Below are 12,883 nucleotides of genomic sequence, written 5' to 3'. Positions count from 1 at the left end.
ATTAGTATGGCCACACCTGCTTGTTTCTTAGGTCCATTTGCTTGATAGGCCTTTTCCCAGCCCTTTACTCTGAGTAGGTGCCTGTCTTTGTGGTTGAGGTGTGTTTCTTGTAGACAGCAGAATGTTGGATCCTGTTTTCGAATCCAATCCCTTAGTCTGTGCCTTTTTATAGGTGAGTTGAGCCCATTGACATTAAGTGATATTAATGACCAGTGGTTGTTAACTCCGGTCACTTTTTTAGTAGTAGGGTTTGTGTGTTTCCCTTCTTTGAGATGCGCTGGTGAGAGGTCTCTAGATGACTGAGTTATTGTGGGCATTGTTGGACTCCTTGGTTAGTGATTTTCCTTCTATAATTTTCTGTAAGGCTGGATTTGTGGCTACGTATTGCTTAAATTTGTTTTTATCCTGGAAAATTTTGTTTTCTCCATTTATAGTGAACGAAAGCTTGGCTGGATATAGTAGTCTGGGCTTGCATCCATGATCTCTTAGTTTTTGCAGTACATCTATCCAGGACCTTCTGGCTTTCATGGTTTCTATAGAGAAGTCAGGTGTAAGTCTGATAGGTTTACCTTTATAAGTAACTTGGCCTTTTTCCTTTGCGGCTCTTAATATTCTTTCTTTATTCTGTATATTTTGTGTTTTGATTATTATATGGCGAGGGGATGTTTTCTTTTGATCCAGCCTATTTGGTGTTCTGTATGCTTCTTGAACCTTCATAGGTACCTCTTTCTTCAGGTTGGGAAAGTTTTCTTCTATAATTTTATTAAGTATATTTTCTGTACCGTTGAGCTGCACTTCTTCTCCTTCTTCTACTCCAATTATTCTTAGGTTTGGTCTTTTTATTGTGTCCCAAATTTCCTGAATGTTTTGTGATGAGAATTTGTTGGTTTTGCTGTTTTCTTTGATCAGTGTGTTTATTTTCTCTATGGTATCTTCAGTGTCTGATATTCTCTCTTCTATCTCTTGTAATCTGTTGTTAGTACCTGTCTCTGTCATTCCTGTTCGTTTACCCAGATTTTCCATCTCCATTCTTCCCTCGGTTTGTGCTTTCTTCATTGCTTCCATTTCATTCTTCATGTCTTGAACCGCTTCCCTAACCTGTTTGATTGCTTTTTCTTGTTTCTCTTGGTTTTCTTGCGTGTCTTTGAGCGATTTATTCATTTCCTCTACCTTTTTGTTTGTAATCTCTAATTGTTTATGGCAGTTTTTCACCTCCTGTTTAAGGTCCTCTATTATTTTCATATAGTTAACTTTTGAGTCGATTTCTTCTATTTCTTCAGGAGTAGGGTGTACAATTCTTCTTATTTCGGGATCTCTGGTTTCTGATGGTGTCATGTTGCCTTTCAGGTTGTTGGAGGAATTCTTGTATTGGCGCCTTCCCATCTCTTCCTTCAAATGGAGCCAGGAGAGGCCTGGTCTCTTGGTCCAGTCTTTGCTGTGATTTACTCTCTGGGTATATCTCTTCAGTGTAGAAGTAGGAACCGTTCCCGCCCCTGGATAGCACACACTCACCCGTCCTGATGGGATTCCTCAGCAACTAAGCAGGGCCGCCAGTAGCCCAATGATCCAGGGCCAACAGGATGAATGGAGCAAGGGGGGGATGGTATCCAGGAGCGCGCAGGAAGCCTGGCGCCAGAGCTGAAGGTGCCCAGCTCCCTTACAGGGGACCCTGAGGTCTGCCTGGTAGGCAGGCACTCACCGCTCTGGGTGGGTCGCCTTAGTTTAGGAGCTTAAAACTGTACTTGAGCACTGGTCCTAGCATACAGCAGGGCAGGGTTGGGGAGGGGTGCTGGGGGGGCTGGATCGTGGGAGAGAAAGACAGCCCTGCAGGAGGAGCTGGGGGAGGGGGGTTGTGCTCTCTTCCGGGACAGTCCGCCCCTGGATAGCACACACTCACCCGTCCTGATGAGATTCCTCAGCAACTAAGCAGGGCCGCCAGTAGCCCAATGATCCAGGGCCAACAGGATGAATGGAGCAAGGGGGGGATGGTATCCAGGAGCGCGCAGGAAGCCTGGCGCCAGAGCTGAAGGTGCCCGGCTCCCTTACAGGGGACCCTGAGGTCTGCCCGGTAGGCAGGCACTCACCGCTCTGGGTGGGTCGCCTTAGTTTAGGAACTTAAAACTGTACTTGAGCACTGGTCCTAGCATACAGCAGGGCAGGGTTGGGGAGGGGTGCTGGGGGGGCTGGATCGTGGGAGAGAAAGACAGCCCTGCAGAAGGAGCTGGGGGAGGGGGTTTGTGCTCTCTTCCGGGACAGTCTGCCCCTGGATAGCACACACTCACCCGTCCTGATGAGATTCCTCAGCAACTAAGCAGGGCCGCCAGTAGCCCAATGATCCAGGGCCAACAGGATGATTGGAGCAAGGGGGGGATGGTATCCAGGAGCGCGCAGGAAGCCTGGCGCCAGAGCTGAAGGTGCCCAGCTCCCTTGGAAGTGTTTATTTTTATTATCTTACGATGGAGTCATGTGAGATCTTAGAAGACAAGAGTTTCCCCCTCAAAGCATAGGTTTTATATAGTTTTCTCTCTACATAATATTCTTTCTAGGCTAGATCTAGTCAGGTCTCTGAGAACGTTGAAAGAAATCTAAAAGTCTGAAACAGTAGGAGGTGCTGGCCAAACCTGTTTCTCAGATCCATCTTTATGCTGCTTTTTCAAACTATTCTGTCTTTGTGCTCCTACCTGGTTGCTGTTTTAGCTGTTACTCTTTTCTTAAGAATTATTTTTACTCTCCTTACATATATATATATATTTTTTTTTTTTTTTTTGATTTTTCAAGACAGGGTTTCTCCGTAGCTTTTTGGTTCCTGTCCTGGAACTAGCTCTTGTAGTCCAGGCTGGCCTCGAACTCACAGAGATCCGCCTGCCTCTGCCTCCCGAGTGCTGGGATTAAAGGCGTGAGCCACCACTGCCCGGCTCTAATATATATATTTTTATGATTCTTTTTATTTATTAAAAATTTCTGCCTCCTCCCATCCCCCCACTTCCCTCCCACTCTCTCCCCCTCCAGTGCTAAGAGAAGTCAGGGTGCCCTGCCCTGTTGGAAGTCCAAGGCCCTCCCCCCTTCATCCAGGTCTAGGAAGGTGTGCATCCAAACAGACTAGGCTCCCAAAAAGCCAGCACATGCAGTAGAATCAAAACCCAGTGTCATTATCATTGGCTTCTCAGTCAGCCCTCATTGTCAACTACATTCAGAGAGTCTGGTTTGATCACATGCTTGTTCTGTCCCAGCTGGCCTTGGTGAGCACCCATTAGATCAGTCACACCTTCTCAGTGGGTGGACGCACCCCTCGTGGTCCTGAGTTTCTTGCTCATGTTCTCCCTCCTTCTGCTCTTCATCTGGGCCTTGGGAGCTCAGTCCAGTGTTCCAATGTGGGCCTCTGTCTCTATCTCCATCTATCGCCAGATGAAGGTTCTATGGTGATATGCAAGATATTAAAAAAATTTTTATTTTGGCCTTAGGCAGACTCTTCAGGCAACAGCAAAAGGTAGCCACATTCTTCACCAAAATATCACAAGTACAATCTTTAGGCAACATACTAAAATTCTTCCTGTGAATCCTCTTGAGTGAGTCTCCATGGTTCATCAAATCAGCACCATTGTCTTCCATGCTCCTACTAGTCTGGCCATTAGAAAACACTTAAAACATTCAATTGCTTGTCTAATCCACAGCTTCAAAGTCCATATTACTCTAGACAAAAACATGGTCTGGCCTATCACAGCAATACTCCAGCCCCAGTACCAACTTCTGTCTTAGGGTTTTTATTGCTCTGAAAAGACGTTATGACCATGGCAACTCTTGTAAACCTCAAAGCCTGTCCCCCACAGTAACATACTTCTTCTATCAATGTCACTCCAACAAAGCCATACTTCCCTCGTGCCATACCCTGTGGGATTGTGGGGGCCAAGTACGTTCAAACTACCACACTTTGTATTTTTGGCTGTCCTGGAAAACTGTGTATATCAGGCCGGCCTTAAATTTAAAGAAAGCTACTTGCCTATGCCTCTGGAGTGCTGTAATTAAAGGTTGAGCCACCATACCCAGTGATAGGTTTTTTGTTTATTTGTTTGTTTTTTCTGTGTAGACTCAGCTGTTCTGGAACTCAAGATATAAGTGCCTCCTAGTGATAATTGTAATGGTTTAATGGCATTACCCAAGTTTGAAACCCAGTTTAAAATTGTTATCATTGTCTCAAAAACATTGCATAATTTGTCTCAGACTTACTACTTCATCATGTGTATTATACCTTGACTTTTCTATCTTAAACATTCAGTCTCTGAGTAAGCCAGTCTTGCCTTATGTAAACCTTTCAAACATTACTTATAATATGTTCACCATTGTACTCCACTTGACTTCTTCATGAATATTAGTTTAACTTCCTCAGGTAAGTTATACCTATTCTAAGCATAGGAGCCATATTTTAAAATTCAGCATTCAGTAGCTTACTGTAGTTGTGATTGTGTACTCACTAATCAGTAAATGTGTTTGTTTTCTTTTTTTGTATTGGAGATTAACCTTGTGTTAATTAATAACTAAAACATATTAGTAAGAAGAGGGCCTGAGGTAAACACTTTTACCACTGAGCTATAACCCTGTGCAGTAAATCCTTTTGTAAAATAAAAAAGATACTTCTTCCTTTCCTTTTTCTCCGTATGTGCACACATGTGGCAGTCAGAGGACTACTCCTGAGAGTCATTCTCTTCTTTCCACAGTGTTGGCTCCAGGGATCAAAATCAGGTTGGCTTGGTAGCAAGTACCTTTCCCTGTTGAGCCATCTTTCCAACCTATAAATACTCTTTTGATAGCCAGATATTAGTAAATATGGAGGGGTAAATGCATGCTACATATGGGAAGTGGCCTTTATGTTTATTACAGTCAAGTTGTATCTCTGTTGTTTAGAACCATATGTAGCTGAATAGTAGGAATTCGGCAAATAATTGCTGAATAAAGAAATGAGTGAGTGTGGTCTCTATATTTAGAAGGCAACAAAAGCTTTCTGTAGAGCTTTTTTATATCTTTGGTATAACATTGACTATCATGATGTGAAACATTTCCTCCTTCATTGCAGAATTTAAAGGATAATAGAAGACATGACACTGATAATATTTTAGGTGGTTTGAATTTAAAAGCAATTTTTATTCTTTTTTTTTTTTTTTTTTGGTTTTATTCGAGACAGGGTTTCTCTGTAGCTTTGGTGCCTGTCCTGGAACTAGCTCTATAGACCAGGCTGCCTCAAACTCACAGAGATCCGCCTGCCTCTGCCTCCCGAGTGCTGGGATTAAAGGCGTGCGCCACCACCGCCCGACTTTTTATTCATTTTGTATATATGAGTTTGGATATATAAGCATAAAGGTTTTAGCTTGAGTTCTTAAATTTTATTTTATTGAAACAGCATCTCTCTCTCTGTAGCCCTGAATGGCCTAGAACATTATCCCAGACTAGTCTTGAACATACATTAGCCTTCCTGCCTCAGTCTCCTTAGTGCCGGTGTTACAGGAATGAGAAAGCACACATTCTCTTTCTTATTCTCTCTCTCTCACTTAATAAATAGATTTCTTTTAAATCTCAAGGAGATAAAGGCTAGAATGATGAACTCATATTTACCTGTTACTCAACTTCTACAGATAACAACATTTTGCCAATTTTGTTGAAGTAAGGTTTGGTTCTATTTTATTTATTTCTAGCCATTTTCCCTTGTTAGGTTCATTTGTTTCCTCTAACCTCCTTCCTGATTATTTCTTCTTTGCCTTTAGTCTTTTCTAATTTGTTTAATATATTGCTACTAAGTTAATTTTCATATCAAATTATATTTCAGTGTTACCTCCTGCATAACCCAAGAAAGATCATACTGCATATAGAAATAAAAAAGAGGAGACAGGAGAGATACCTCAGTGGTTAAGAGCACTGGCTGTTTTTCCAGAGGACCCAGGCAGGTTTGATTCCCAGCACCCACAGAGCAGCTTATAGCCATCTTTAACTCCAGTTCCATGGGATCTGACCCCTCTTCTGGTCTCCACAGACATACATTTAGGCAGCACATCCATACAAATAAAGTAAAATTTAAAGGGGGAGTAGAGAGAGGGCTGGGGGATGGATAGACCTGAATTTATCTTGGAGTTTGAGGGCTTTCTTATGAGATTATGCTAAGGAACTTTTTCTCCTATCTTTAACATAGATCCTGGTAACATGTTAGCTAGCTAGCTAGCCTGCCTCCATACCTCCTTTTTTTTTCTTCCTTGTTTTTCATCCCTCCCTTTTCTTTCTTCCTTTTTTTTCCTTTCCTCTTTCCAGTGAACAAATATAGAAATGAAGAAGTTGGGTAGCTTATTCCAGTAGTCACTAGGAGTACAGATGGTCATATATATTTACATACAAGCCAAACACTTAAACACATAAAATAAAATTTAAAAACCATTAAGAAAACAATAGAATTGAAAAGATTCATATTTTATGGATCAATAAGCTTAATCTATTTTATAAAAATCTCTATTTAGTTTTCATTCAGATCGTATACCTAAGGTTTTAGACAAGTCATATAAACTTCTCAAACTTTAATTTTTTTGGGGGGAGCAGGCATAAAAATTTTAGAGAAGTTACATAGATTTTGTGAATCTTTAATATTTTTGTAGTAGGATTTACAAGATTTGTTTTTTGTTTTTCTATGTCAGGAATTTTGCCTGCATGTATTCCATGCATGCCTAGAGCCCTTGAAGAACAGAAAAGGTGTTGTACCCATTGGGACTGTTGTTACAGACAGTTGTGAACTGCCTTGTGGATGCTGGGAATCAAACTTAGGTCCTCTGGAAGAGCAGCCAGTGTTCTTTAGCTGCTGAGCCATCTCTCTAGCCCTGTACAGTATTTTGAACTGATTTGAATTCAAATATATTTGTTGTTTGTTTTTATATATTTTAATTATTTTTACTGTATTGAACCCAAGCCCCCCTGCATGCTAGGCAAATATTCTGCAATTATATCCCAGTTTCTTATTCTTTGTTTTTAAACAGAGGCAAAAGAACCAAAGGATAATAAGGAGGCATCAAGTCCTGATGACTTGGAACTTGAGTTGGAGAATCTAGAGATTAATGATGATACACTGGAGTTAGAAGGTGGAGATGAAGCTGAAGACCTTACAAAGAAACTCCTTGATGAACAAGGTAAAAGCCTAGTTTTTATTTTTTGTTATTTTTCACACAAATCTCCTAATGAAAAATATGGATCTTTTATTTTTAATCCCTCATTGTTTTCTTAATATTTTTTTTTATTTTATGTGTATGAGTGTTTGGCATGTATGTATATATGTGCACCATTTGTGTTCCTGTGCCCATGGAATTCAAAAGAAGGCATCAGATTCCCTGAAATTTGAGTTAGGGAAGGTTATGAACCATTGTCTGAGTGATGGGAACAGTACCCCAGTCCTCTGCAAGAGTATTAAGTGTTCTTAACCACTGTGCCATTCTCCAGCCCCAATTGGTTTCCTAATTATCTTTTCTGTTTTCTTTACTTAGTCACTAAGAGAATTTGATATAAGTTAGAATCTTAATATTATATGACTATTGGCTTTACTGACCATGTGTATTTCAAATATTTTAATTATAAAGATGTTAAATTATTTCTCAATACTTTCCCAACAATGTCCTAACATTGTCCTGAATATATTTGTGTGTGTATATGTGTGTGTTTGTGTGTGTGGTGGATTTCCATCTGTATGGAAATCAGGTGACAACCTAGAGTGTTGGTACTTACTTTTCACCTTCTCCGAAACAGGGTCTCTTTTTTGTTCCCTGCCTCCTATGCTAGCTACCAGGCCTATGAGTTTATGGGGATTCTCCTATCTTCATCTCCCATCCTCCCATAGGAGCAGAGGGATTACAGATCTGTGTTACAGTGTCTGTCAAACTCAGGCCAATTACACTGAGTTATTCCCCCGCCTTAAATATTCTAATTCTATTATAGTTGTTATTAGGATTTGCCATAAACATGTTTGAAAGTTACCCTAAAAATGTTGAGATAGAAATGACTAGATTTCATTGTTTAGTGTTAATTTTATCTATCTCTTAAATTGAGTAGTTTTCTATTTAGTAATAAGTATACTTACTGTTTTCTAAATAGTTATCTTTATTTATTTGTACATGTGTGTATCCATGTGAATGTATGTTGTATATGTGTGCAGGTGTCCACAGAGGCTAGATGAGGGTGTTGGGTTCCTTAGAACTGGAATTATAGGAAAGTGTGAACTATCTAATATGCCTGCTGGGAAATGAGTTCTTGTCCTCTAGAAGAGCAACAAGTGCTAACTTCTGAGCCATCTTTCCTCTCCGTGCTAGGATTTTTATTTACAACAATACCTTCTATCAGTATTTATTTTCTCTGTTTTCGTCATAGTTTTATAGAGCAGATTTTGTTTTTCTATATCAGCAAGAAGAGGCATGGACGTGGCTAATAAATTCCTTAGATCTAAATCATACTAGCTCATGACGTCAAAGAGTTTCTTTCACTGGCTGTGTATAAATATCACAGAAGGGGCTTTAGTTCTATGCTGTGCTTATACAGTTTGTTCAACGGCTGATAGTGTGCTGTGCTTTGGCAGCAACCACCCCCAAAATTACACAGAATGAGGAACCTTGGTTCTTTATCAGCAAAAATTGATGGGGATATTAATTGCAGAACGTGAGAAAATAAATGTCAGGAAGATAAAACTACTAGATTTACTGTAAAGCTATATGAATGTTTTAAATAGATTTTTAAAAAATTTTTTGTGTATTTTTATATAATAGGAGGGGTGGGCTGCATCTCTCTGCCTGGCTAGCTTAACCCCCAAAATAACCACACAGAAATTGTATTAATTAAATTACTGCCTGGCCCATTATTTCTAGCCTCTTATTGGCTAACTCTCACATGTTGATTAACCCATTTCTATTAAATCTGTGTATCACCATGTGACTGTGGCTTACGAACAAGATTCTAACCTACATCCATCTCAGGCCGGAGATTCATGGCGTCTGCCTGTCTCTGCTTTCTTCCTCCCAGAATTCAGTTCTGTCCTCCCCACCTATCTAAGTTCTGCCCTATCAAAAGGCCAAGGCAGTTTCTTTATTCAACCAATGAAAGCAACACAAATACAGAAGGACCTCCTACATCATGTTTAGGGTAAAAGTTGTTTATAATTAGTATCTGAAATATTATAGTGACTTGATATTATGATTTTAGGGATATCTTCAATATCCTTAGCCCTCTATAAATACTTTACAGAATGGGTTTTTTTCTGGTCTGGAGAGAGAGCTCAGTGGTAAAGAACACTTGTTGCATAACTATAAGGACCAGCGTTTGGATCCCAGCACCCATATAAGAAGGGGGACATTGTATTCATCATGCTTACCACCCCAGTACTCTGGGGAGCAAAGATAAGAGTATCATTGGCATTTGCTGGGTGTCAGCCTAGCCAAGAGGCAGAAGTTCTAGATTTAAGAAGAAACTGGACACGTGACTCCCCTCCGCCCCTCTGACCTCTGCACAGGCATGCACATACACATGTGCATACATGTACCATACAAACTTATCTTCTTCATGGTTTATTTTTCAGATCACTAATAATTGGATGATTTTGTTCTTACAGTCTCTATTTATTTTTTTAACCTATCCACAAACTAATTTTATATTAGAACAAGAAGATGAAGAAGCCAGCACTGGATCTCACCTCAAACTCATAGTAGATGCTTTCCTCCAGCAGTTGCCTAACTGTGTCAACCGAGATCTAATTGACAAGGTATGTTTTTAATGAGCTTTTCATTTAATTAAATTTGATAATTTTTAAAAAGTTAAAATTATATCATTTCCATCTATTCCCTCTCCTTCCTCCAACTCCTCTTATGTTACCATCTCCCATGCTCTCACGTTCCCGGCCTTCTCTTTGTTTCTGTTAAATATATATGTATGCATAAATACAAATAAAGTTAGGGGGCTTCTTCCAGGAATGGGGACTGCTTCTCCTGTTCTCACCACCCCTTAGTTGCCTATAGTTCTTAGAAGGGTTTTCTTATCCTTATATAGTTTAACAAAAACATATAGATCTTGAAGAGTCTTATACTGTCAAATATCAGTATTATTAGGCTGTGGCAATTATACAGTGAACCAATTTATTTTCAGAGGGAGTCTTTTGTGGGAGTAAATATAGGTAAAATTGGAGCTAGTTATACATTCTTTGTTTAGAAGTAGAAGTAACTCCAGATTCCTGTTGGTCTGATACCTTTCCCCTTCACATAGGGACCTTCAGTTTTAGAAATGTGGTTTTAGAGAAAAATGTGCTGTGTAGATTTCTGATGGCACCCAAGGCCACCAATGTTTTCATAATATTCAGAGTGCCCCACCTTTTACTGTTTTCGCGTTTGCAGACCTGGTGGTGAGGAATTTCCTGGTATGTATATAAATGAAGGAGTTAGCACCATTTTATTCTTCATGCCTATAAATTTTAACTTTTAAAATGTTAGCTTTCATTTAATATCAGTACTAGTTCTATAAAATGAATGCTTTTATTGCATTTCAATTTTAGAGTATACTTCCATATGTATGTATGTTTTCCTTTTTTAAAACAATTTGTTATATTTTTTATTTTATGTGCTTAGTTTTTCCTATATGATTGTCTGTGTAAGGGTGTCAGTTCCCCTGGAAAGTGCAGTTATAGACAGTTGTGAGCTGCCATGTGGGTGCTAAGAATTGAAACTGGGTCCTCTGAAAGAACTGCTAGTGTTCTTAACCTCTGAGCCATCATTCCAGCCCCACTTTTCTTTTAAATCATCACATATTTGTTTTATTTTGTAAGACTAGGGTCTTGGTATTTATCTCAGGCCACCATGGAATTTGCTATGTAGAACCAGGATTGCCTCTCAGGAATTTTCAGCTCATCATATTTGGGTTGTTCTAGTTTGTATTGATTTAATTTGCTTCTCTGTTGCTGGGATAGATACTGACCAAAAGCAGCTTGCGGAAAAGAAATTTTTTTTTTTTTTTATTCTGTAGGCTATAGTCATCCTTGAGGGAAGTTAGAGTTCGGTACAGGAACTTGAAGCAGAAGCCATAGAGGACTGCTGTTCACTGCTTGCTCCTGGGTTTATGTTCAACTGCATTTCTTAGCCAGGCCAAGCCCACCATGCCTAAGGATGATGGTGGTACTTCCCACAATAGGTTGGACCTACCTGCATCAGTTAGCAATCAAGAAATGCCCCACAGTTATTCCCACAATCCAGTCTGATAGAGACAATGCCTCACAGACATCTGCCTGCCTCTGCCTCCCGAATGCTGGGATTAAAGGTGTGTGCCACCACTGCCCAGCTTGATACAGTTTTAGATTCCACATTGTAACTACCTTTATTTAAGTAACTATTTCATGTCAAATTTTGGTATGGTATAAGAGAAAAGTAATTGCAGAAAAAGTAATTATAGAAGTCCCACATGGTGGTGCAATCCTATCATCAAGAGACAGGTAGGATTGAGTGTTAGAAGAGTCTGGGCTGTATATTTATTGCTTTATAGTAAAACCCTGTCTCAAAAGAAAAGCAAAATAATTGTGATAACTGAGGTTTCTTTTTGGTTTTGTTTGTTTTTGCATTTAGACACAGGGTTTTTTTTGTGTAGCCTTGGCTGTCCCGGAACTTGCCCTGTAGACAAGGCTATCCTCAGAATCAGAAATGTGCTTGCCTCTGCCTTCTGAGTACTGGGATTAAAGGCATGCACCACCACCACCTAATGTAGTCCAACTGCTTTTTAAAACAGTATCTACCATTTTTCACTACTTTATTTTTATAAATTGTAGGTTTTTTTTTTTTTTTAACGCTTAAGACTTTTACTAAAAACCAGGCAGTGGTGGTACACACCTTTAATCCCAGCCGAGGCAGAGGTGGATGAATCTCTGTGAGTTTGAGGCTAGCCTGGTCTACAAAGTGAGTTCCAGGACAGTCAAAGCTATTATATAGAGACACCTTGTCTTGCCACCCCCCCAAATTATTAAAAGACTTATTTTTATTTTTAAGTGAATTTATGTTTTAGAAACTTCTCTTTGTTTCTCATACAATAATTGGTATTGAATGTTGCCTATACAAAAAGGTCTTTAGCTTGGTGGTGATGAGTCATGTCTTTAATCCCAGCTCTGGGGAGACAGAAGCAAACCAATCTCTTGAGTTTTGAGGCCAGCCTGGTCTACAGAGAAAGTTCCAGGACAACCATAGCTCAACGGAGAAACCCTGTCTTCAAAACAAAACAAAAAAACAAAAAACAAAAAGAAAAGGTCTTTGAAGTTCTGGATAATTTTTTAGTGTAAAGTACTCGTCATAGAAAATGTGTATAACTACTAGTGACTTCCTTTTTACTTTTAAATCAAGTTTATTAATCTCTCTCCTTTTTTTCCTCATAGTGCTTAGAAGAGCCCTTTCTAGAGACCCATAGTTACATAATTGTCATTTCTAGGTTTTCTTCAAATGATTTAGAGACATTTTTGTTACTTTTTATGTGATTGAACACATTCTAAATTGAATATTCTCTAGGGTCAGTATAGTTTTCAAAAAGTTAGTAATTGTAGCATTTATCTCTGCAATCCTTTTTTTTAACAGTAGTGAAGTCCCACTTTTGTCCAAAATATTTGCAATGTGATGAATACTAATACTTTAAGCAGACTGTCTAGAGAACTCTCATCGATACAGAGAGGAAGCATTCTTCCTAATCCGAGATACTTTTCTACTCTAGTTAGAGTTAATACCAACAGGTTTATTGGCAATAATAATCTTATAAAATTTATTCCAGATATGTGATGTTACAGACTTTAGTTTCTGTAAGTTATGCATGATCCTTTGTATGTAGCTGGCATAAACCCTATTATCTTATCTCTTAATTGCTT

General features: G+C 39.3%; 1 protein-coding gene across 8 annotated transcripts in view; it reads left to right on the top strand.

The window, feature by feature from the left end:
- Upf2 (UPF2 regulator of nonsense mediated mRNA decay) overlaps positions 1–12,883 on the top strand; it is a 109,958-nt gene that overhangs the window by 21,604 nt on the left and 75,471 nt on the right. For all 8 annotated transcript variants that reach the window (XM_075970417.1, XM_075970420.1, XM_075970414.1 and 5 more), the window contains exons 6-7: positions 7,005–7,154; positions 9,660–9,763. In XM_075970417.1, the coding sequence (XP_075826532.1) occupies positions 7,005–7,154; positions 9,660–9,763 (254 nt within the window). The remainder of the gene's footprint in view (positions 1–7,004; positions 7,155–9,659; positions 9,764–12,883) is intronic.

The sequence above is a fragment of the Microtus pennsylvanicus genome, chromosome 4 (genome assembly GCF_037038515.1).
Source record: "Microtus pennsylvanicus isolate mMicPen1 chromosome 4, mMicPen1.hap1, whole genome shotgun sequence".
In the NCBI taxonomy this organism is placed as follows: Eukaryota; Metazoa; Chordata; class Mammalia; order Rodentia; family Cricetidae; genus Microtus; species Microtus pennsylvanicus.
Note: the sequence above shows the minus strand (reverse complement) of the source record. Positions and strands in the feature narration are given on the sequence as shown.